The 26,251-nt window shown below is 46.9% G+C and overlaps 1 protein-coding gene across 3 annotated transcripts in view; it reads right to left on the bottom strand.

The window, feature by feature from the left end:
- The window catches only part of FAM131B (family with sequence similarity 131 member B), a 112,482-nt gene extending 87,821 nt beyond the window's left edge, over positions 1 to 24,661 (bottom strand). For all 3 annotated transcript variants that reach the window (XM_069754236.1, XM_069754237.1, XM_069754238.1), the window contains exon 1: positions 20,101 to 24,661. In XM_069754236.1, coding sequence (XP_069610337.1) covers positions 20,101 to 20,128 — 28 coding nt within the window. In that variant the 5' untranslated portion in view covers positions 20,129 to 24,661. The remainder of the gene's footprint in view (positions 1 to 20,100) is intronic.
- Positions 24,662 to 26,251: the final 1,590 nt, after the last annotated feature.

Below are 26,251 nucleotides of genomic sequence, written 5' to 3'. Positions count from 1 at the left end.
TCTTAGCTACAAAAAAGAACCCTGCTCCCAATGGTGACGACGATGGGCGAATATGTCCCTTCTCCAGGGACTCCTTCACATAACTGCGCATAGCGGTGTGTTCAGGTACGGACAAATTAAATAAACGACCCTTAGGGAATTTACTACCAGGAATCAAATCGATAGCACAATCACAATTCCTATGCGGAGGTAGGGCATCAGACTTGGACTCTTCAAATACATCCTGAAAGTCCGACAAGAACTCTGGGATGTCAGAAGGAATGGATGACGAAATAGACAAAAATGGAACATCACCATGTACTCCCTGACAACCCCAGCTGGTTACCGACATAGAGTTCCAATCCAATACTGGATTATGGGTTTGTAGCCATGGCAACCCCAACACGACCACATCATGCAAATTATGCAGTACCAGAAAGCGAATAACTTCCTGATGTGCAGGAGCCATGCACATGGTCAGCTGGGCCCAGTACTGAGGCTTATTCTTGGCCAAAGATGTAGCATCAATTCCTCTCAACGGAATAGGACACCGCAAAGGCTCCAAGAAAAATCCACAACGTTTAGCATAATCCAAATCCATCAGATTCAGGGCAGCGCCTGAATCCACAAACGCCATGACAGAATACGATGACAAAGAGCACATTAAGGTAATGGACAAAAGGAATTTGGACTGTACAGTACCAATAACGGCAGAGCTATCGAACCGCCTAGTGCGTTTAGGACAATTAGAAATAGCATGAGTAGAATCACCACAATAGAAACACAGTCTGTTCAGACGTCTGTGTTCTTGCCGTTCTACTTTAGTCATAGTCCTGTCGCACTGCATAGGCTCAAGTTTACTCTCAGACAATACCGCCAGATGGTGCACAGATTTACGCTCGCGCAAGCGACGACCGATCTGAATGGCCAAGGACATAGACTCATTCAAACCAGCAGGCATAGGAAATCCCACCATGACATCCTTGAGAGCTTCAGAGAGACCCTTTCTGAACAAAGCCGCTAGTGCAGATTCATTCCACAGAGTGAGTACTGACCACTTCCTAAATTTCTGACAATATACTTCTACATCATCCTGACCCTGGCATAAAGCCAGCAGATTTTTCTCAGCCTGATCCACTGAATTAGGCTCATCGTAAAGCAATCCCAGCGCCTGGAAAAATGCATCAACATTACTCAATGCAGAATCTCCTGGTGCAAGAGAAAACGCCCAGTCCTGTGGGTCGCCGCGCAAAAAAGAAATAATAATCAAAATCTGTTGAATAGGATTACCAGAAGAATGAGGTTTCAAGGCCAAAAATAGCTTACAATTATTTCTGAAGCTCAGGAACTTAGTTCTGTCACCAAAAAACAAATCAGAAATCGGAATTCTTGGTTCTAGCATCGATTTCTGATCAATAGTATCTTGAATCTTTTGTACATTTACAACGAGATTATCCATTGAAGAGCACAGACCCTGAATATCCATGTCCACAGCTGTGTCCTGAAGCACTCTAATGTCTAGGGGAAAAAAAAGACTGAAGACAGAGCTAAGAAAAAAAAATGATGTCAGGATTTCTTTTTTCCCTCTATTGGGAATCATTAGGTGGCTCCTTGTACTGTTATGGCTGGCAATCAGGCAACACAGCGTGCAGTAATCAGCGCACATACAGAGATCTGGCAATAACCAAAAACAATAGGACGAGCTCTGAGACGTGGAATCTCTGTAGACTGCAGTACCTGATCTATCCTCACACAACTATAAGCAGCAGTGGATTGTGCCTATTACTACCTATGCAACTCGGCACTGCCTGAGGAGCTGACTAGCCTGAAGATAGAAATACAAGCCTGACTTACCTCAGAGAAATACCCCAAAGGAATAGGCAGCCCCCCACATATAATGACTGTTAGCAAGATGAAAAGACAAACGTAGGAATGAAATAGATTCAGCAAAGTGAGGCCCGATATTCTAGACAGAGCGAGGATAGCAAAGAGAACTATGCAGTCTACAAAAAACCCTAAAACGAAAACCACGCAAAGGGGCAAAAAGACCCACCGTGCCGAACTAACAGCACGGCGGTGCACCCCTTTGCTTCTCAGAGCTTCCAGCAAAAGTTAATAGCAAGCTGGACAGAAAAAAACAGAAAACAAACTAGAAGCACTTATCTAGCAGAGCAGCAGGCCCAAGGAAAGATGCAGTAGCTCAGATCCAACACTGGAACATTGACAAGGAGCAAGGAAGACAGACTCAGGTGGAGCTAAATAGCAAGGCAGCCAACGAGCTCACCAAAACACCTGAGGGAAGAAGCCCAGAGACTGCAATACCACTTGTGACCACAGAAGTGAACTCAGCCACAGAATTCACAACAAGTACCATCATCACCAGCACTATCATTACCAGCACTACTGTCACTAGTACCATCATCACCAGCACTATGATTACCAGCACTACTGTCACTAGTACCATCATCACCAGCACTATGATTATCAGCACTACTGTCACTAGTACCATCATCACCAGCACTATGATTACCAGCACTACTGTCACTAGTACCATCATCACCAGCACTATGATTATCAGCACTACTGTCACTAGTACCATCATCACCGGCACTATGATTACCAGCACTACTGTCACTAGTACCATCATCACCAGCACTATGATTACCAGCACTATTGTCACTAGCACCATCATCACCAGCACTATGATCACCAGCACTACTGTCACTAGTACCATCATCACCAGCACTATGATTACCAGCACTACTGTCACTAGTACCATCATCACCAGCACTATGATTACCAGCACTACTGTCACTAGTACCATCATCACCAGCACTATGATTATCAGCACTACTGTCACTAGTACCATCTTCATCAGCACTATTATTATCAGCACTACTGTCACTAGTACCATCATCACCAGCACTATTATTATCAGCACTACTGTCACTAGTACCATCATCACCAGCACTATGATTACCAGCACTACTGTCACTAGTACCATCATCACCAGCACAATGATTACCAGCACTACTGTCACTAGTACCATCATCACCAGCACTATCATTACCAGCACTACTGTCACTAGTACCATCATCACCAGCACTATGATTATCAGCACTACTGTCACTAGTACCATCATCACCAGCACTATGATTATCAGCACTACTGTCACTAGTACCATCATCACCAGCACTATGATTACCAGCACTATTGTCACTAGTACCATCATCACCAGCACTATGATCACCAGCACTACTGTCACTAGTACCATCATCACCAGCACTATGATTACCAGCACTACTGTCACTAGTACCATCATCACCAGCACAATGATTACCAGCACTACTGTCACTAGTACCATCATCACCAGCACTATCATTACCAGCACTACTGTCACTAGTACCATCATCACCAGCACTATGATTATCAGCACTACTGTCACTAGTACCATCATCACCAGCACTATGATTATCAGCACTACTGTCACTAGTACCATCATCACCAGCACTATGATTACCAGCACTATTGTCACTAGTACCATCATCACCAGCACTATGATCACCAGCACTACTGTCACTAGTACCATCATCACCAGCACTATGATTACCAGCACTATTGTCATTAGTACCATCATCACCAGCACTATGATCACCAGCACTACTGTCACTAGTACCATCATCACCAGCACTATGATTACCAGCACTACTGTCACTAGTACCATCATCACCAGCACTATGATTACCAGCACTACTGTCACTAGTACCATCATCACCAGCACTATAATTATCAGCACTACTGTCACTAGTACAATCTTCATCAGCACTATTATTATCAGCACTACTGTCACTAGTACCATCATCACCAGCACTATTATTATCAGCACTACTGTCACTAGTACCATCATCACCAGCACTATGATTACCAGCACTACTGTCACTAGTACCATCATCACCAGCACAATGATTACCAGCACTACTGTCACTAGTACCATCATCACCAGCACTATCATTACCAGCACTACTGTCACTAGTACCATCATCACCAGCACTATGATTATCAGCACTACTGTCACTAGTACCATCATCACCAGCACTATGATTACCAGCACTACTGTCACTAGTACCATCATCACCAGCACTATGATTATCAGCACTACTGTCACTAGTACCATCATCACCAGCACTATGATTACCAGCACTACTGTCACTAGTACCATCATCACCAGCACTATGATTATCAGCACTACTGTCACTAGTACCATCATCACCGGCACTATGATTACCAGCACTACTGTCACTAGTACCATCATCACCGGCACTATGATTACCAGCACTACTGTCACTAGTACCATCATCACCAGCACTATGATTACCAGCACTATTGTTACTAGTACCATCATCACCAGCACTATGATTACCATCATCATCACCAGCTGTCTGTCCAGTACTCTGTCATCTGCTCCATCATCCTTATGATTATAGTCTTCAGCATAGTTTTGTTTTTTGTTGGACAAAGAAAGGAGAGCCTTCCCCCCCCCCCCCCCCCCCGGGCCGTGCAGAACAGAATATGGGACCCTTACTCTTCAGTATCTCATCATAGAGCGCCCCCTTCTGTATTTCTATCAATAATCTAGACATTTTTGTGACTCGTGAAACGTGTTCAGTCTTTATTATGCAATTAAATTGGAACAGTAGGAAGATAGTTTTAAAATTGAAATTGACTCCCAAAATAGTGGGACTCTGCAGCTGCACAGGTGGCACTTATGGTATGTCCACCCCACGTTTTCACCAGCACCATCCTAGTCAAGAAAGTTATAAGCATCATCCATCGCCACCATTCAAAGTCTAACAAGTAATCCTTAATTATAATTATTGTGCGGAATAAACAGGTTTTCTGACCAAAAGAAAGAGTAAAATGTCAGTTCACTGTTTATGTAAGTGAACAAAGAATCATTGCTGGCTGTGTACTGTTGGATGTAAATGTGTGACCTTTCGTCGGTAAGTAAAGTGGCAGAAAGGCGCGATTATTATAAACGTATAACTGTTACAAGTAAATACTGGTCTGACATCGCTGATAGGTCAATTTTTATAGTTAATCACATACAGAATGATCTACTCATGTGAATGCACCAGCACCATCGGTAGTAGCAACGGCACCATCACTACCACCAACGCCACTGTCATCAGCACAACGGTCACCTGCACCATGATCATCACAATCAACATCGCCATCTTCCTCATTATTAACATCATCATTGTCATCAGTATCAATATCACCATCATCATCAATATCATCATCTTCCTCATCATCAATATCATAGTCTTCATCATTATCAATATCATCATCTTCCTCATTATCAATATCATCATCTTCCTCATCAATATCATAGTCTTCATCATTATCACAGTATCATCATCTTCCTCATTATCAATATAATCATCATCGTTATCAATTTCATAATCATTATTATCATCAATATCATCATCTTCCTTATTATCAATATCATCACCTTCCTCATCAATACCATCATCGTCATCATTATCAATATCATCATCATTATCATCATTATCAATATCATCATCATTATCATCATTATCAATATAATCATCTTCATCATTATCAATATCTTCATCTTCCTCATTATCAATATCATCATTATCAATATCATTGTCATCATCATTATCATCATCGTCACCATTATCAATATCATCATCATCACTATAAATATCATCATCATTATTAATATCATCGTCATCATTATCAATATAATCATCTTCATCATTATCAATATCATTATCTTCCTCATTATCAATATCATAGTCTTCATCATTATCAATACCATCATCTTCCTCATTATCAATATCATAGTCTTCATTATCAATATCATCATCGTCATCATTATCAATATCATCATCATCATCATTATCAATATCATCATCGTCACCATTATCAATATCATCATCATCATTATCAATATCATCATCATTATCAATATCATCATCACCATCAGGTCAACCTCATAGTTATGATCTTTATCTGTGTTGTAGTCAACATCGTCACAATATTATTATCATCGTCATTATTCGCATCAATATCATCATCATTGACATGATCATTATTATTATCTATATCATCATCCTTACTACAAACAACATCATTATCATCACTACTAATATCATCTTTAAAATCATAATTATCATAATCATCACCATTGTTATCTTCATCATCATCTCCAATGTAATCATCATTATAATTATTATCATCATTACTATCATCATTGTCATTATTATTAACATCTTCTTCACCTTTGTAATCATCATCATCAAGGTCATCATCTTTATTATAATCATTCTAATAATTATTCTCAGTATCATCATTATCACCATAATCATCTGTATTATCATCACTTTCAAAATAATTATCATTAATATCATCATCAACCCCATCATCTTTACTATCATCACTTTTATCATCAACATTACTATCATCACTATTGTCATAATTATTATTATCATTATTAACATCATCATCGTCATTTTAGAGACAAGTTACTCGGTTTCATGACTTATGGAAGGTCAGATCTGTCGTTGTCTGTGACTTTCCTTCACTTCTATCTTCTCAGCCGGTGACACGATGCTGAACTCTAGAAAACATCCAGGATTCCTGAAAAACCGAGTTGTTTTCAAGCCCACAAGGTCAATGGTGACATCCACAGCCGAGTCACATGTGCAGCCCTGACCGGGGCGGGAACCCTAAGGTTTTACCAGTTACTTAGTGCACAATCCGTCTTATTTGGACTCCATGTTTTTATTTTGAGGTTCCTTTCATCACTTCCAACCAGTTGCCATCAAATTAAACTCCATTCTGTGGCAGCCCCTGTGGGGTAACATTACTTGTGGCTTTAATACACAGTCCTGTCATTTTTTGGGGGGGATCTGAGGGGCTCCTCTGCATATGTGCACAGTAGGATTGCCCTTGACTATATATTAATGGATCATCCACATGATTCCAGAACCAAGGATTCCAGGAGACCATTGTCCACAGCATCACTCTGCCTCCGCCAGCTTGGCTTTCTTCCCTTAGTGAATCCTTGTGCTCCCGGCCAACAAATTGATGACAATGTCCTTCATCTATCGCTCAATGCATAAGATGTCATTCCAGCCCGCCCCGGGAATGCCCCAAACAGGCGGGAAAACCCCTCCAATCCCAGTGCAGTGCATAATCCCACCCTGTTGGCTGTCCAGTTTATTTGCAGGATTGTCCTGGCGTCCTGGCAGAAACTGATTTTTTAATATACGGTACCCATGGTCCAGCTTTGACGTATTTCTCAGGGGACAACAAGGACTCTCTGACTTGTCTGCAGCAGCTCAGCCCCATGCAAAGCAAGCTGCAACGTTCTTACCCCATCCTATAATAGTCAGGAGCAACTAATTCAATAATTTGTACGAAAGTTGTTCTAATATGGAAACAGACAAGATGGGCGCATTCACCCCTCACAGATATCGATGATCCTCGGTCAATCATGATCCAGTCACCAGTTTACCAGTTGCCTTTCTTTGAAATGTTTTTGGTAGGTACAATCCACTGCATGCCAGGAACACCCCACAAGACCTGCCGTATACCGGGAACACCCCATAAGACCTGCCGTATACCGGGAACACCCCACAAGACCTGCCGTATACTGGGAACAACCCACAAGACCTGCCGTATACCGGGAACACCCCACAAGACCTGCCGTATAACGGGAACAACCCACAAGACCCTCTGTATACCGGGAACACCCCACAAGACCTGCCGTATACTGGGAACACCCCACAAGACCCGCTGTATACCGGGAACACCCCACAAGACCTACCGTATACCGGGAACACCCCACAAGACCCGCCATATACCGGGAACACCCCACAAGACCCGCCGTATACCGGGAACACCCCACCAGACCTGCCATACAGCGAGAACACCCCACAAGACCTGCCGTATACCGGGAACACCCCACAAGACCCGCCGTATACCGGGAACACCCCACAAGACCCGCCGTATACCGGGAACACCCCACAAGACCTGCCGTATACCGGGAACACCCCACAAGACCTGCCGTATACCGGGAACACCCCACAAGACCCGCCGTATACCGGGAACACCCCACCAGACCTGCCATACAGCGAGAACACCCCACAAGACCTGCCGTATACCGGGAACACCCCACAAGACCTGCCGTATACCGGGAACACCCCACAAGACCCGCCGTATACCGGGAACACCCCACAAGACCTGCCGTATACTGGGAACAACCCACAAGACCCGCCGTATACCGGGAACACCCCACAAGACCTGCCGTATACCGGGAACACCCCACAAGACCTACCGTATACTGGGAACACCCCACAAGACCTGCCATATACCGGGAACACCCCACCAGATCTGCCATACAGCGGGAACACCCCACAAGACCTGCCGTATACCGGGAACACCCCACAAGACCTGCCGTATATACCGGGAACACCCCATCAGACCTGCCGTACAGTGGGAACACCCCACAAAACCTGCCATATACCGGGAACACCCCACAAGACCCGCCGTATACTGGGAACACCCCACAAGACCTGCCGTATACCGGGAACACCCCACAAGACCTGCCGTATACCGGGAACACCCCACAAGACCCGCTGTATACCGGGAACACCCCACCAGACCTGCCATACAGCGGGAACACCCCACAAGACCTGCCGTATACCGGGAACACCCCACAAGACCTGCCGTATACCGGGAACACCCCACCAGACCTGCCATACAGCGGGAACACCCCACAAAACCTGCCATATACCGGGAACACCCCACCAGACCTGCCGTATACCGGGAACACCCCACCAAACCTGCCGTATACCAGGAACACCCCACAAGACCTGCCGTATACCGGGAAAACCCCACAAGACCTGCCATACACCGGGAACACCCCACAAGACCTGCCGTATACCGGGAAAACCCCACAAGACCTGCCGTATACCGGAAACACCCCACCAGACCTGCCGTATACCGGGAACACCCCACAAGACCTGCCGTATACCGGGAACACCCCACCAGACCTGCCGTACAGCGGGAACACCCCACAAAACCTACCATATACCGGGAACACCCCACAAGACCTGCCGTATACCGGGAACACCCCACCAGATCTGCCGTATACCGGGAACACCCCACCAGACCTGCCGTATACCAGGAACACCCCACAAGACCTGCCGTATACCGGGAACACCCCACAAGACCTGCCATACACCGGGAACACACCACAAGACCTGCCGTATACCGGGAAAACGCCACAAGACCTGCCGTATACCGGGAACACCCCACAAAACCTACCATATACCGGGAACACCCCACAAAACCTACCATATACCGGGAACACCCCACAAGACCTGCCGTATACCGGGAAAACCCCACAAGACCTGCGGTATACCGGGAACACCCCACAAGACCTGCCGTATACCGGAAACACCCCACAAGACCTGCCATATACCGGGAAAACTCCACAAGACCTGCCGTATACCGGGAACACCCCACAAAACCTACCATATACCGGGAACACCCCACAAAACCTACCATATACCGGGAACACCCCACAAGACCTGCCGTATACCGGGAAAACCCCACAAGACCTGCGGTATACCGGGAACACCCCACAAGACCTGCCGTATACCGGAAACACCCCACAAGACCTGCCATATACCGGGAAAACTCCACAAGACCTGCCGTATACCGGAAACACCCCACAAGACCTGCCGTATACCGGGAACACCCCACAAGACCTGCCATATACTGGGAACACCCCACAAGACCTGCCGTATACCGGGAACACCCCACAAGACCTGCCGTATACCGGGAACACCCCACAAGACCTTCCGTATACCGGGAACACCCCACAAGACCTGCCGTATACCGGGAACACCCCACAAGACCTGCCGTATACTGGGGACACCCCACAAGACCCTACGTATACCGGGAACACCCCACAAGACCTGCCATATACCGGAAACACCCCACAAGACCTGCCATATACCGGAAACACCCGAAAAGGCCTGCTGTATACCGGGGACACCCCACAAGACCTGCCGTATACTGGGGACACCCAACAAGACCTGCCATATACCGGAAACACCCCAAAAGGCCTGCTGTATACCGGGGACACCCCACAAGACCTGCAATATACCGGGAACACCCCAAAAGACCTGCCATATACCTGGTGCACCCCACAAGATCTTCTGTATACCAGAAACATCCTACAAGAACCGCTGTATACCGGGAACACCCCAAAAGACTTGCCATATACCGGGAACACCCCAAAATACCTGCCATATACCTGAAACACCCCACAAGACCTGCCATATACCGGGAACACCCCACAAGACCTGCAATATACCTGGAGCACCCCACAAGACCTGCCGTATACCTGGAGCACCCCACAAGACGTTTTGTATACCAGAAACATCCTACAAGAACCGCTGTATACTGGGAACACCCCACAAGACCTGCCGTATACCGGGAGCATCCCATAAGACCTGCCGTATACCGGGAACATCCTATAAGACCTGCCGTATACCGGAAAATCCCCACAAGACCCTCCGTATACTGGGAACATCCCATAAGACCTGCCGTATACAGGGAAATCCCCACAAGACCTACCGTATATTATGAATAACCTACAAGGCCTACTGTATACCAGGAAAACCCTACCAGATGTGCTGTGGGGACATGTCTCAAGACCTGTCGTATACTGGGGACACCCCACAAGATCCGCCGTATACCAAGAACACCCAAGACCTGCCGTATACCAGGAAGCACCCCACAAGACCTTCCGTATATTGGGAACACCCCACAAGACCCGCTGTATACTCGGAACACCCCATAAGACCTGCCATATACTGGGAACACCCCACAAGACCTGTCAGATACGGGAACACCCCACAAGACCTGTCAGATACGGGAACACCCCACAAGACCTGTCAGATACGGGAACACCCCACAAGACCTGCCGTATAGCAGGAACACCCAGCTAAAATTGTCCTTTAGGAGATACTGTGACCCAGTCGTATGGACTTCTTATGGCCTATTGAAGTTGTCATATTGCTGACTGGCCACTATGTGTCACTGTTGCACCACCACACAAGACTATAGCACAACATCTAAACAGGGGTACACATGGGAGGAGGGGTGCGGGTGTACACCACCAGTAAAAATAAATTATGATCCACTCCTCCATTAGTTCCTTGCTGTCAGCAGGTAGTGATCAATAGCTCACGCCGTGCACTAATCATCCACTCAATGCCCACTGAGAGCCTCTGTGTGTCACTGGGGAGATAATGTTCCCTTTGTGACCTAGGATGCCATGGTCCCACCATAGGCTCCATCCCAATAGATCGCCGCCTGCAGAGCATCGCCCCAGAATGTCATGCTCTGCGTACACTATGACGACAGCCGACCTGGGAATAGGTAACACACACAGAATCCCAAGTAGAAGCCATGCGTGCGTTCATTAGAAGTCAGCGCACACTCTGATGGTGCACGGCGGCTACAATATTGCATCACTCTTACCCCGCTCCTGCACTAAACATGTCTACAAACACTATATCAACAATCACGTACAAATACGCCCAGGCGTGGGCGAGGTACAACTTAACAACATCCCAGCGGGGTGTAAAGCTGCGCGGCGCAGACCCGCAGAACAATGCCGAGAAAGGAACGGAGCTGCAATGTGTCGATGCTAAGGATGCAATGTAATGACCTGTCGTGTGCGTGCAGGATCTGTCACCTTACAGAAGTCTGGCACAATGCAGTGTGTACGTCTGAGATCACTATAATAATAATAATAATAATAATCCGCAGCCTGTGTCTCTGTCCAGCATTTCCCTTTAAACTCTTTGTCTCAGCACAATCAATACTTTCTCTACATTTGACCTAAGACTCCGCCATATCATAAGACTCCGCCGTATCAGCCTGCAGTGTGCACGACATTGTCTCACAATAGTGTGTAGGTCACATGATAATTCTGCTATAATGCTGCAGTGCACTGGCAGTTCGGTGCTACAATGTTGCAGCTGACTGATACACTCTGAGATAAGTTTACATAGTAGAAGCCCAGGGCTGGTGTATTGCTCTGTGGTTTTCAGTGACCTTTGCCCTGTCTACAGTTCTTGTATTACAGTCTATATATATATATATATATATAATGTGTGACTGTGCTGAGATATAAAGTGATGTATAATGTCCTGGTTGCAGTGACGTCACTCTGCAGTGCACTGTGCAGTGGTGGACGGTGCAGGGTCACATCAGTGTGCGGGATCAGTCATATTCCAATGTTAATGCACGGTGACTGAGGGACTGCATTGTACTGTGTTGTAATCTCTCAAGCTCCAGTGTTGTGTTGTATCACACCTCAGTGTATCATAGTCCAGTGAGTAGTTACAGTGTCTCATGGTCCTGTGTTGATTTACAGTGAGTAATAGTCCGGTGAGGTGTTGACTTGTAATGTATGGTCCGTCTCATGGTCCAGTGTTGTGCTGCAGTATATTCTGTCTCATAGTCCATTGTTGTATTGCAGTGTCTCAGGGTCCAGTGTTGTGTTGAGGTGTCTCACGTTCCAGTGTTGTGTTGCAGTGTCTCATAGTCCTGTGTTGTGTTGCAGTGTCTTAGAGTCCTGTGTTGTGTTGAGGTGTCTCACGTTCCAGTGTTGTGTTGCAGTGTCTCAGAGTCCTGTGTTGTGTTGCAGTGCCTCAGGGTCCAGTGTTGTGTTGCAGTGCCTCAGGGTCCAGTGTTGTGTTGCAGTGTCTCAGGGTCCAGTGCTGTGTTGCAGTGCCTCAGGGTCCAGTGTTGTATTGCAGTGTCTCGGAGTCCATTGCTGTGTTGCAGTGCCTTGGGGTCCAGTGCTGTGTTGCAGTGCCTCAAGGTCCAGTGTTTTGTTGCATTGTCTCAAGGTCCAGTGCTGTGTTGCAGTGTCTCAGGGTCCAGTGCTGTGTTGCAGTGCCCCGGGGTCCAGTGCTGTGTTGCAGTGCCTCAGGGTCCAGTGTTGTGTTGCAGTGCATCAAGGTCCAGTGTTTTGTTGCATTGTCTCAGGGTCCAGTGTTGTGTTTCAGTGCCTCAGAGTCCAGTGTTGTGTTGCAGGGTCCAGTGTTGTGTTGCAGAGTCTCAGGGTCCAGTGTTGTATTGCAGTGTCTCAGGGTCCATTGTTGTATTGCAGTGTCTCAGGGTCCAGTGCTGTGTTGCAGTGCCTCGGGGTCCAGTGTTGTGTTGCAGTGCCTCGGGGTCCAGTGTTGTATTGCAGTGTCTCAGGTTCCAGTGCTGTGTTGCAGTGCCTCAGGGTCCAGTGTTGTGTTGCAGTGTCTCAGAGTCCATTGTTGTATTGCAGTGTCTCAGGTTCCAGTGCTGTGTTGCAGTGCCTCAGGGTCCAGTGTTGTGTTGCAGTGCCTCAGGGTCCAGTGTTGTGTTGCAGTGTCGCAGGGTCCAGTGTTGTGTTGCAGAGTCTCAGGGTCCAGTGTTGTTTTGCAGTGTTTCAGGGTTCAGTGTTGTGTTGCAGTGTTGCAAGGTCCAGTGTCATGTTGCAGTGTCTCAGGGTCCAGTGTTGTGTTGCAGTCTCAGGGTCCAGTGTTGTGTAGAAGAATCTCAGGGTCAAGTGTTGAGTTGTAGTGTTTCAGGGTTCGGTGTTGTGTTGCAGAGTCTCAGGGTCAAGTGTTGTGTTGCAGTACCTCAGAGTCCAGTATTGTGTTGCAGTGTCGCAGGGTCCAGTGACATATTGCAATGTCTCAGGGTCCAGTGTTGTGTCTCGGGGTCCATTGTTGTGTTGCAGTGCCTCAAGGTCCAGTGTTTTGTTGAATTGTCTCAGGGTCCAGTGCTGTGTTGCAGAGTCTCAGGGTCCAGTGTTGTGTTGCAGAGTCTCAGGGTCCAGTGTTGTGTTGTAGTGTTTCAGGGTTCAGTGTTGTGTTGCAGTGTCGCAGGGTCCAGTGTCATGTTGCAATGTCTCAGGGTCAAGTGTTGTGTTGCAGAGTCTCAGGGTCCAGTGTTGTGTAGAAGAGTCTCAGGGTCAAGTGTTGAGTTCCAGTGTTTCAGGGTTTGGTGTTGTGTTGCAGTACCTCAGGGTCCAGTGTTGTGTTGTAAAGTCTCAGGGTCAAGTGACATATTGCAATGTCTCAGGGTCCAGTGTTGTGTCTCAGGGTCCAGTGTTGTGTTGCAGAGTCTCAGGGTCAAGTGATGTGTTGCAGTGTTTCAGGGTTCAGTGTTGTGTTGCAGTGTCGCAGGGTCCAGTGACATATTGCAATGTCTCAGGGTCCAGTGTTGTGTCTCAGGGTCCAGTGTCATGTTGCAGTGTCTCAGGGTCCAGTGTTGTGTTGAAGAGTCTCAGGGTCAAGTGTTGTGTTGCAGAGTCTCAGGGTCCAGTGTTGTGTTGCAGTGTCGCAGGATCCAGTGTCATGTTGCAGAGTCTCAGGGTCAAGTGTTGAGTTGCAGTGTTTCAGGGTTCAGTGTTGTGTTGCAGTACCTCAGAGTCCAGTATTGTGTTGCAGTGTCGCAGGGTCCAGTGACCTATTGCAATGTCTCAGTGTCCAGTGTTGTGTCTGAGGGTCCAGTGTCATGTTGCAGTGTCTCAGGGTCCAGTGTCATGTTGCAGTGTCTCAGGGTCCAGTGTTGTGTTGAATAGTTTCAGGGTCAAGTGTTGTGTTCAGTGTCGTAGGGTCAAGTGTTGTGCTGAAGAGTCTCAGGGTCAAGTATTGAGTTGCAGAGTCTCAGGGTCAAGTGTTGTGTTGCAGTGTTTCAGGGTTCGGTGTTGTGTCGCAGTGTTGCTGGGTCCAGTGTCATGTTGCAGAGTCTCAGGGTCCAGTTTTGTGTTGCAGAGTCTCAGGGTCAAGTGTTGTGTTGCATTGTCTCAGGGTCCAGTGTCGTGTTGCAGTGTCTCATGGTCTGGTGTTGTGTTGCAGTCTCTAGTGTCATGTTGCAGTGCCTCAGGGTTCAGTGTTGTGTTGTAGTGTCTCCGGATTCAGTGTTGTGATACAGTGTCTCAGGGTCTAGTGTTGTGTTGCAGTGCCTCAGGGTTCAGTGTTGTGTTGCAGTGTTGCAGGGTTCGGTGTTGTGTTGCAGTGTCGCAGAGTCCAGTGTCATGTTGCAGTCTCAGGGTCCAGTGTCATGTTGCAGTCTCAGGGTCCAGTTTCATGTTGCAGAGTCTTAGGGTCCAGTGTTGTGTTGCAGAGTCTCAGGGTCCAGTGTCATGTTGCAGAGTCTTAGGGTCCAGTGTTGTGTTGCAGTGTTTCAGGGATCGGTGTTGTGTTCTAGTGTTTCAGGGTCGAGTGTTGTGTTGCAGTGTCTCAGGGTCAAGTGTTGTGTTGCAGTGACTTAGGGTCCAGTGTTGCGTTGCAGTGTTTCAGGGTCCAGTGTTGTGTTGCAGTGTCTTATGGTCTAGTGTTGTGTTGCAGTCTCTAGTGTAATGTTGCAGTGGCTCAGGGTTCAGTGTTGTGTTGTAGTGTCTCGGGGTTCAGTGTTGTGATACAGTGTCTCAGGGTCTAGTTTTGTGTTGCAGTGTGTAATCCATACCATGATGCAATATTGTGTTGCAGAAAGTTATGTATCATGCTCCAATATTATTTTGCAATCTTGCATGGTCTAGTGTTAGTTTGCATTGTCTAGTCTGTCTCTTGGGCCAGTGTTGTGTTGCAGTGTCAAATTGTTTGGTTTGGTTTTGCAGTGTCTCTTGGTCTTGTGCGTAACAGTGGGTAGTCTCATAGTTCACTGTTGTTTTGCAGAGTCACATAGTCCAATGTTATTTCGCAGTGTGTATTCTGTCTCATGGTCCTGTGGTATGCTGCAGTGTGTTGTCTCATAGTTCGGTAGTGTGTTGCACTCACTCTCACTCCTATTTTTCAGTGTCTCATAGTTCATTGCTCTGTTGGAGTGTCTCATGGTCCAGTCTTGTGTTGCAGGGTCTCATAGTCAAAGGTTGTGTTTCAGTTTGAAGTCTCATTGTTTGATGTGCTGCAGTGTGTAGTCTCACAGCTTGGTGTTGCAGTGTATAATCTCATTGTTTGATGTGTTGCAGTGTGTAGTCTCATGGTTTGATGTGTTGCAGTGTGTAGTCTCACGGTTTGCTGTTGCAGTGTATAGTCTCACGGTTTGGTGTTGCAGTGTGTAGTCTCATGGTTTGGTGTGTTGCAGTGTGTAGTCTCATGGTTTGGTGTGTTGCAGTGTGTAATCTCACAGTTCGGTGTGTTGTAGTGTGTAGTCTCATGGTTTGGTGTGATGCAGTGTGTAGTCTCACGGTTTGGTATGTTGCAGTGTGTAGTCTGTAGAAGAGCCGCGGAGACACCATCACGTGTTTCTCAACACAAGCAATAAATAGCCAGGTCTTTCTCCGGGAAGGAACAATCACGGGAAGGGCAACATCCAAAAAGGAAAACCACCTATGCCAAAACATGGTATCCATCCACAGACAGCTGTTTCGGGGTATTTGCCCCTCATCAGTGTGGAGTAGGAAACTGGCTATTAGGAGCAGTGCCTAGTAAAAGGACTATAAATATAAGGATGAATGACCTCTGGTCAGTGTGTAGTCTCACAGTTTGGTGTGTAGCAGTGTGCAGTCTCATGGTTTGGTGTTACAGTGTGTAGTCTCATAGTTTGGTGTGTTGCAGTGTGTAGTCTCACGGTTTGGTGTTGCAGTGTGTCATCTCCGATTCAGGTTGTGTTGCAGTGTGTAGTCTCAAGGTTTGGTGTTGCAGTGTGTAGTCTCATGGTTTGGTGTTGCAGTGTGTTGTCTCCTGGTCGGGTTATGTTGCAGTGTGTAGTCTCATGGTTTGGTGTTGCAGTGTGTAGTCTCACGGTTTGGTGTTGCAGTGTGTAGTCTCACGGTTTGGTGTTGCAGTGTGTAGTCTCATGGTTTGGTGTTGCAGTGTGTAGTCTCATGGTTTGGTGTTGCAGTGTGTTGTCTCCTGGTTGGGTTATGTTGCAGTGTGTAGTCTCAAGGTTTGGTGTTGCAGTGTGTAGTCTCATGGTTTGGTGTTGCAGTGTGTAGTCTCACGGTTTGGTGTTGCAGTGTGTAGTCTCATGGTTTGGTGTTGCAGTGTGTAGTCTCATCTTCGGGTTGTGTTGCAGTATCTAGTCTCATAGTTTGGTGTGTTGCAGTGTGCAGTCTCATGGTTTGGTGTTGCAGTGTGTAGTCTCGCCTTTGGGTTGTGTTGCAGTATATAGTCTCATGGTTTGGTGTTGCAGTGAGTAGTCTCATGGTTTGGTGTTGCAGTGTGTCATCTCGGGTTCGGCCTGTGTTACAGTTTGAAGTCTCACGGTTTGGTGTGTTGCAGTGTGTAGTCTCCTGGTCGGGTTATGTTGCAGTGTGTAGTCTCACAGTTTGGTGTTGCAGTGTGTAGTCTCATGGTTTGGTGTTGCAGTGTGTAGTCTCGCCTTTGGGTTGTGTTGCAGTATGTAGTCTCATGGTTTGGTGTGTTGCAGTGTGTAGTCTCATGGTTTGGTGTTGCAGTGTGTAGTCTCGCCTTTGGGTTGTGTTGCAGTATGTAGTCTCATGGTTTGGTGTTGCAGTGTGTCATCTCGGGTTCGGGTTGTGTTGCAGTGTATAGTTTCATGGTTTGTTGTGTTACAGTGTGAAGTCTCACGGTTTGGTGTGTTGCAGTGTGTAGTCTCCTGGTCGGGTTGTGTTGCAGTGTGTAGTCTCCTGGTCGGGTTGTGTTGCAGTGTGTAGTCTCACGGTTTGGTGTTGCAGTGTGTAGTCTCCTGGTCGGGTTATGTTGCAGTGTGTAGCCTCACGGTTTGGTGTTGCAGTGTGTAGTCTCCTGGTCAGGTTATGTTGCAGTGTGTAGTCTCCTGGTCGGGTTATGTTGCAGTGTGTAGTCTCACGGTTTGGTGTTGCAGTGTGTAGTCTCCTGGTCGGGTTATGTTGCAGTGTGTAGTCTCCTGGTCGGGTTATGTTGCAGTGTGTTGTCTCACGGTTTGGTGTTGCAGTGTGTAGTCTCCTGGTCGGGTTATGTTGCAGTGTGTAGTCTCCTGGTCGGGTTATGTTGCAGTGTGTTGTCTCCTGGTCGGGTTATGTTGCAGTGTGTAGTCTCAAGGTTTGGTGTTGCAGTGTGTAGTCTCATGGTTTGGTGTTGCAGTGTGTAGTCTCACGGTTTGGTGTTGCAGTGTGTAGTCTCACGGTTTGGTGTTGCAGTGTGTAGTCTCATGGTTTGGTGTTGCAGTGTGTAGTCTCATCTTCGGGTTGTGTTGCAGTATCTAGTCTCATAGTTTGGTGTGTTGCAGTGTGCAGTCTCATGGTTTGGTGTTGCAGTGTGTAGTCTCGCCTTTGGGTTGTGTTGCAGTATATAGTCTCATGGTTTGGTGTTGCAGTGAGTAGTCTCACGGTTTGGTGTTGCAGTGTGTCATCTCGGGTTCGGGTTGTGTTACAGTTTGAAGTCTCACGGTTTGGTGTGTTGCAGTGTGTAGTCTCCTGGTCGGGTTATGTTGCAGTGTGTAGTCTCACAGTTTGGTGTTGCAGTGTATAGTCTCGTGGTTTGGTGTTGCAGTGTGTAGTCTCATCTTCAGGTTGTGTTGCAGTATCTAGTCTCATAGTTTGGTGTGTTGCAGTGTGTAGTCTCATGGTTTGGTGTTGCAGTGTGTAGTCTCGCCTTTGGGTTGTGTTGCAGTATGTAGTCTCACGGTTTGGTGTTGCAGTGTGTCATCTCGGGTTCGGGTTGTGTTGCAGTGTGTAGTTTCATGGTTACATAGTTATTAAGGTTGAAGGAAGACTATATGTCCATCTAGTTCAACCCATAGCCTAACCTAACATGCCCTAACATGTTGATCCAGAGGAAGGCAAAAAAAATGGTTTGTTGTGTTACAGTGTGAAGTCTCACGGTTTGGTGTGTTGCAGTGTGTAGTCTCCTGGTCGGGTTGTGTTGCAGTGTGTAGTCTCATGGTTTGGTGTTGCAGTGTGTAGTCTCCTGGTCAAGTTATGTTGCAGTGTGTAGCCTCACAGTTTGGTGTTGCAGTGTGTAGTCTCCTGGTCGGGTTATGTTGCAGTGTGTAGTCTGACGGTTTGGTATTGCGGTGTGTTGTCTCGTGTTCGGGTTGTGTTGCAGTGTGTAGTCTCCTGGTCGGGTTGTGTTGCAGTGTGTAGTCTCCTGGTCGGGTTATGTTGCAGTGTGTAGTCTCATGGTTTGTTGTGTTACAGTGTGTAGTATCACAGTTTGGTGTTGCAGTGTGTAGTCTGACGGTTTGGTGTTGCGGTGTGTTGTCTCGTGTTCGAGTTGTGTTGCAGTGTGTAGTCTCACGGTTTGGTGTTGCAGTGTGTAGTCTCATGGTTTGGTGTTGCAGTGTGTAGTCTCCTGGTCGGGTTATGTTGCAGTGTGTAGTCTCACGGTTTGGTGTTGCAGTGTGTAGTCTCCTGGTCAAGTTATGTTGCAGTGTGTAGCCTCACAGTTTGGTGTTGCAGTGTGTAGTCTCCTGGTCGGGTTATGTTGCAGTGTGTAGTCTCACGGTTTGGTATTGCGGTGTGTTGTCTCGTGTTCGGGTTGTGTTGCAGTGTGTAGTCTCCTGGTCGGGTTGTGTTGCAGTGTGTAGTCTCCTGGTCGGGTTATGTTGCAGTGTGTAGTCTCATGGTTTGTTGTGTTACAGTGTGTAGTATCACAGTTTGGTGTTGCAGTGTGTAGTCTGACGGTTTGGTGTTGCGGTGTGTTGTCTCGTGTTTGAGTTGTGTTGCAGTGTGTAGTCTCACGGTTTGGTGTTGCAGTGTGTAGTCTCATGGTTTGGTGTTGCAGTGTGTAGTCTCCTGGTCGGGTTATGTTGCAGTGTGTAGTCTCACGGTTTGGTGTTGCAGTGTGTAGCCTCACGGTTTGGTGTTGCAGTGTGTACTCTCCTGGTCGGGTTATGTTGCAGTGTGTAGTCTCACGGTTTGGTGTTGCGGTGTGTTGTCTCGTGTTCGGGTTGTGTTGCAGTGTGTAGTCTCCTGGCCGGGTTATGTTGCAGTGTGTAGTCTCACGGTTTGGTGTTGCGGTGTGTTGTCTCGTGTTCGGGTTGTGTTGCAGTGTCTCGTGGTCCAGTCTCCAGGGTCTTCACCTTGTGGTCCCCTCCTCGGTGTGCAGTGGGTCGCGTGGAGAAGCTTCTTACCTGCACTGTGAGATCCAATGCAGCCCATGCTGATCGCTGTGTGGGATGGAGGCTGTGGGTGTCGAGAGCTGAAGATTTGGGGGCTGACGGATAGACGCCACTTGGGGTGATGGATGGAGGACGGTAAAGGCTGGATGAAGGTAGAGAGGGGAGAGGAAAGGATCGGAGGATGGAGGAAGGGGCAGAGGAAAGGAGAAAGGATGGAGAAAGGGGGGAAAGAAGGAAAAAAAGAGGAGAGAGGAGAAAGGGGGGGATACACGGAGGAGGTTCCCCGTCACTGGGGTCTCGGATCTGGGATCATTCTGGGATGTCTCCGGACGTGACGAGCAGACACAGCCCTCTCTCCTGTCTCTCTCTTTCTCTCTCTCTCTCTCTCCTCCCCCTCTCTCTCGCTCCCTCTCTTTCTCAGGGATGCTCAGGGACCAGCAGCCCAGGGCGGGGGAGGAAGGATGAGACTCACAAACAGAAGGAGTGAGGATTGGCTGAGGGGGAGGAAACAGCTGGGAGAGACGAGCTGTCACATCCACGGGGCATGCAGTCTCTTTGGCACAGTGCTGTCTATTTGGAGATCCCCAGCTGCCGCCTTGATGTCTCTTCTTTTCAGGATGGACGGCGATGGTTCTCGAGCCGCCTCCGCCTTGGTTGTGCGCAGATGTAGCAGAGCTGAGTTTCGCGTTTATCCATGTGCACTCACATAGTGACCGTGAAGAGCGAACGCTGCAGCCTCAGGCAGGAAAATGTCGCCTCCAGCTCTGCTACATCCGATTCTCTTGCGAGGGTCACCTGTTTGGAAGCCTCCTGTCAGCGTCTCCTCCTCGGCTCTGTGGATGTGGGTCTGTGGTACAACCTGTGCATTGCTCCCACTCACTGCCGCTCCCTCCGCCCTCCGCCCCCTGTCCGTCTGTCTCATTATGTTTTCTGGGCAGGTTTATCCAGCAACCATCAATTCTCGGCATCATAAAGGAGAAGAGAAACATGGAGGAGGCACCATGCCGCAGGTCACACCGCCTGGGCTTATGTGCAGGACCACTCACCCAAAGCCCCCACTGCCCCGTGCCGGTGGTGGCCTCTAAACTTTGTGATAGTTGTGGCTTAACTTAAACTTGTGTCCTGTTTCAGGAGGGGGCAGCACGGTGGCGCAGTGGTTAGCACAGCAGCCTTGCAGCGCTGGGGTCCTGGGTTCAAATCCCACTAAGGAAAACATCTGCAAAGAGTTTGTATGTTCTCTCTGTTTGCATGGGTGTTCTCCGGTTTCCCCCCGGTTTCCCCCCCAACGGGGACAGCGATGATAATGTGTGCAACTTGTAAAGCGCTGCGGAATATGTTAGCGCTATATAAAAATAAAGATTATTATTATTGGGGCACATTATAGCAGTATTAATTGTGGCACCGTCACCTGGTCACTATGTAACGTTCTTACCCGGGCACTATATGAAGCTGTTATTAGGACACTATAGAGAACTTCCAGGTGTTCGTTATATGGAACTGTTAACGGGATGCTATATACAGTGCCTTATACAAGTATTCACAGCCCGTGAACTTTTCCACATTTTTTCACGTTACACCCACAAACAATTATTTTATTGGGATTTTATGTGATACAAAAACAAAGTAACAAGTATTACAGAGTTTTCTAGATATAAATCTGAACATTGTGAGGTGCATTTGTGTTCACCCCCAAGTCAATACTTTGTAGGACCACCTTTATTTGCAGAAACTGCTGCTGTCTTTTGGGGTCTGTCTCTCCAGTTTTGCACATCTAGAGGTGACATTTTGCCCCTTCTTCTTTGCACACTCTCGCTCAGTGAGAGTGGATGGAGACGTCTGTGATCAGCAATTTTCACATCTTGTCACAGATGATCAATAAGATTTGGTTCAAGATTGTGACTGGGCCGTTCACACACAGGAATATTCTTTGATATAAACCCTCCATTGTAGCTCTGGCAGGATGTTTAGGGTCGTTGTCCTGCTGGAAGGTGAACCTACGCCCCAGTCTCAAGTCTTTTGCAGCCTCTAACAGGTTTTCCTCCAGGATTTCCCTGTATTTAGCTCCATCCATCCTCCTATCAACTCTGACCAGCTTTCCTGCCTCTGCTGAAGAAAAGCCTCTCCACAGCACGATGCTGCCACCTCCATGTGTGACAGCGGGGATGGTGTTTTCAGGGTGATGTGCAGTGTTATTTTTCTGCTACACATGGTGTTTTGCATTTAGCCCAAAAAGTTTTTTTGTCTCGTCTGACCAGAGTCTCTTCTTCCACATGCTCGCTGTGTCTCCTACATGGCTTTTTGCAAATTGCAAACAAGACTTCTTATGGCTTGCTTTCAAAAAATTTATTTCTTCTTGTTATTCTTCCATAAATGCCAAATTTGTGGAGTATACAACTAATTGTTGTTCTGTGGACAGATTCTCCCCCTGAGTTATGGATCTTTGCAGCTCCTCCGCAGTGACCATGGGTCTCTTGTCTTCTTCACTCATTAGTGCTCTCCTTTCTTGGGATGTCAGGTTAAGTGGACGGCTCTGTCTTGGTAGGTTTGTAGATGTGCCATACTCCTTCCATCTGTGGATGATGGATTGAATAGTGCTCCATGACATGTTCAGAGCTTGGGCTATTTTTTACAACCTAACCCTGCTTTAATCTTCTCCACAACTTTATCCTTCACCTGTCTGGTGGGCTCCTTGGTTTTCATGATGCTGTTTGATCCTTAATGTTCTCAAACCTCTGAGACCTTCACCGAATAGCTGTAGTTATACTGAGAATAAAGTACACAGGTGGACACAAAGTGACTTCTCGAGGAAATTGGTCACTCAGGATTATATTTAGGAGCATCAGACGACAGAGGCCTGTATACAAATTCACAGAACAATGTTCAGATTCATATCTTTTTAAACAATTAGAAAACCTTGTAGCATTTCATTTACACATCACAAATACTTGTTATTTTGTGTTGGTGTCACATAAAATCCCAATAAAATACATTTAAGTTTGTGGGTGTAACGTGAAAAAATGTGGAAAAGTTCAAGGGGTACAAATACTTTTTCAATGCACTGTAACAGTGATTTGGACTCTATATGGAACTGATAATTGGAGAAGTATAGCAGAAACTCGTCACCACTTCAGTATTTATCACCCACTCCTGATTTTGGCTACAAATACTGATGTGAAATACTGACCAAATACTAGTATATAACAGCCCACGTAGTATATAACACAGCCACGTAGTATATAGTACAGCCCACGTAGTATATAGCACAGCCCACGTAGTATATAGCACAGCCCATGTAGTATATAGGACTGCCACGTAGTATATACCACAGCCCACGTAGTGTGTAGCACAGCCAAGTAGCATGTAACACAGCCCACGTAGCATATAGCACAGCTCATGTAGCATATAGCACAGCCCATGTAGTATATAGCAAAGCTCATGTAGCATATAGCACAGCCCACGTAGTATATAGCACAGCCCATGTAGTATATAGCACAGCCACATAGTATATACCACAAGTGAGAAGAAGTGATGGAGGTGACGGGTGGTCAGCAGATACTGATAATGGAGGTGCTGGGTGGTCACCAGATACTGATAATGGAGGTGATGGGCGGTCACCAGATACTTGCACTTTTGCACAGTACTGTAAATGGAACTGTTCTGCTGACACAATATAGGACTATTACACTGTATACTTGCTCACTATGATTGTGTTACTATATAATATGCATTCAAAATAATTTAACACAACCCATCACAACTAATAATTTTTTTTTTGTTGAAAAGTATTTAATGAGGAATCGATAGATTCTCCTGTAATGGATGTGCATTGACAACCACTATGGATTATAATGGCTGTTACGTCTGTGTCTGGTCCCGGAGGGAACCGGAGCTGTAATCATAGTGCGGATCATGGAGCATTCAGGGACAATTCCCAAGGCTTTAAACATGCTGTCGTCTTTGTGCTCGGCCGTATCGTGTCCTTCTGGACATCTTGGTTTTCTGGTTCTGTTCTGTACTATGCTGATTGCTGCTATCAGGACCTTTGTCTTATCGGATGTGAGGTGGTCTTCATTTTCTCCAGTTAATCCTTTATTTTCAGTTAATTTAATGTGTGATATAGAAAAACAATGTCAACTGTTTATGGACCCAATTTGGGCTTTATTTCACTTGTATGTATCTCGTACGGCAGGACACTGAACAGAGAGATCATTAGATCGGGGTCTCAGATCAGAACAATTAATCTTCACTGCACAAAACGAACCGAAAAATGGGAACAAATATAGAAAATAAAGATATATTCCAAAATGACCAGATTCCGGGAACTCTGATTAAAATGTGTATACTGTTATCTCCAGTACAGGACGTCAGGTAACAGAGCCTGATACAGAGACCCAGAAGACACAAAATATGGAGTCACCGTGTAAATCTGGTCTGAGGCGTTACCGTAATGAAGATGCAGATTCCGTTTAGTCATATAACAGGTGATGGGACTAAACATCAGGACCACATATTATTGGGCTTCCTATTCTAGGAACCATCCAGAGTAATATCCAGGCAATCACATGTATTTCTTACCCTCAGTCCTTCTATAACACTAAGGTAAACTTTGTCTAGAAAAATGCCATACTCCGTGCCACGAAGAGTTAGTTACAATTGTCTTATGCTTAAAACTGTTCCCTGCCTCCCCAAATGATCTGAAATGCTACATATATACGCAGAATCTTATCATGTATCTCTGTATACAGGGAGCTCCCCCTAGTGGTGGCTGCAGACAGGATCTTATCATGTATCTCTGTATACAGGGAGCTCCCCCTAGTGGTGGCTGCAGACAGGATCTTGTCATGTATCTCTGTATACACGGAGCTCCCCCTAGTGGTGACTGCAGACAGGATCTTATCATGTGTCTCTGTATACAGGGAGCTCCCCCTAGTGGTGGCTGCAGACAGGATCTTATCATGTGTCTCTGTATACAGGGAGCTCCCCCTAGTGGTAGCTGCAGACAGGATCTTATCATGTATCTCTGCATACAGGGAGCTCCCCCTAGTGGTGGCTGCAGACAGGCTCTTATCATGTATCTCTGTATACAGTAAGCTCCCCCTAGTGGTGGCTGCAGCCAGAATCTTATATATCTCTGTATACAGGGAGCTCCCCCTAGTGGTGACTGCAGACAGAATCTTATCATGTATCTCTGTATACAGGGAGCTCCCCCTAGTGGTGACTGCAGACAGGATCTTATCATGGTTCTCTGTATACAGGGAGCTCCCCCTAGTGGTGACTGCAGACAGGATCTTATCATGTAACTCTGTACTCAGGGATCTCCCCCTAGTGGTGACTGCAGACAGGATCTTATCATGTATCTCTGTTTACAGGGAGCTCCCCCTAGTGGTGACTGCAGACAGGATCTTATCATGTATCTCTATATACAGGGAGCTCCCCCTAGTGGTGACTGCAGACAGGATCTTATCATGTATCTCTGTACACAGGGCGCTCCCCCTAGTGTTGACTGCAGACAGGATCTTATCATGTATCTCTGTATACAGGGAGCTCCCCCTAGTGGTGGCTGCAGACAGGATCTTATCATGTATCTCTGTATACAGGGAGCTCCCCCTAGTGGTGGCTGCAGACAGGATCTTATCATGTATCTCTGTATACAGGGAGCTCCTCCTAGTGGTGGCTGCAGACAGGATCTTATCCTGTATCTTAGTATACAGGGAGCTCCCCCTAGTGGTGACTGCAGACAGGATCTTATCATGTGTCTCTGTATACAGGGAGCTCCCCCTAGTGGTGGCTGCAGTTAGGATCTTATCATGTATCTCTGTATACAGGGAGCTCCCCCTAGTGGTGGCTGCAGGTAGGATCTTATCATGTATCTCTGTATACAGGGAGCTCCCCCTAGTGGTGGCTGCAGACAGGATCTTATCACGTATCTTTGTATACAGGGAGCTCCCCCTAGTGGTGACTGCAGACAGGATCTTATCATGTATCTCTGTATACAGGGAGCTCCCCCTAGTGGTGGTTAGAGACAGTATCTTATCATATATCTCTGTATACAGGGAGCTCCCCCTAGTGGTGGCTGCAGACAGGATCTTATCATGTATCTCTGTATACAGGGAGCTCCCCCTAGTGGTGGTTAGAGACAGTATCTTATCATATATCTCTGTAT

This window comes from Ranitomeya imitator, chromosome 2, assembly GCF_032444005.1.
Source record: "Ranitomeya imitator isolate aRanImi1 chromosome 2, aRanImi1.pri, whole genome shotgun sequence".
NCBI lineage: Eukaryota > Metazoa > Chordata > Amphibia > Anura > Dendrobatidae > Ranitomeya > Ranitomeya imitator.
This window is presented reverse-complemented; position numbering and strand designations above follow the sequence as displayed.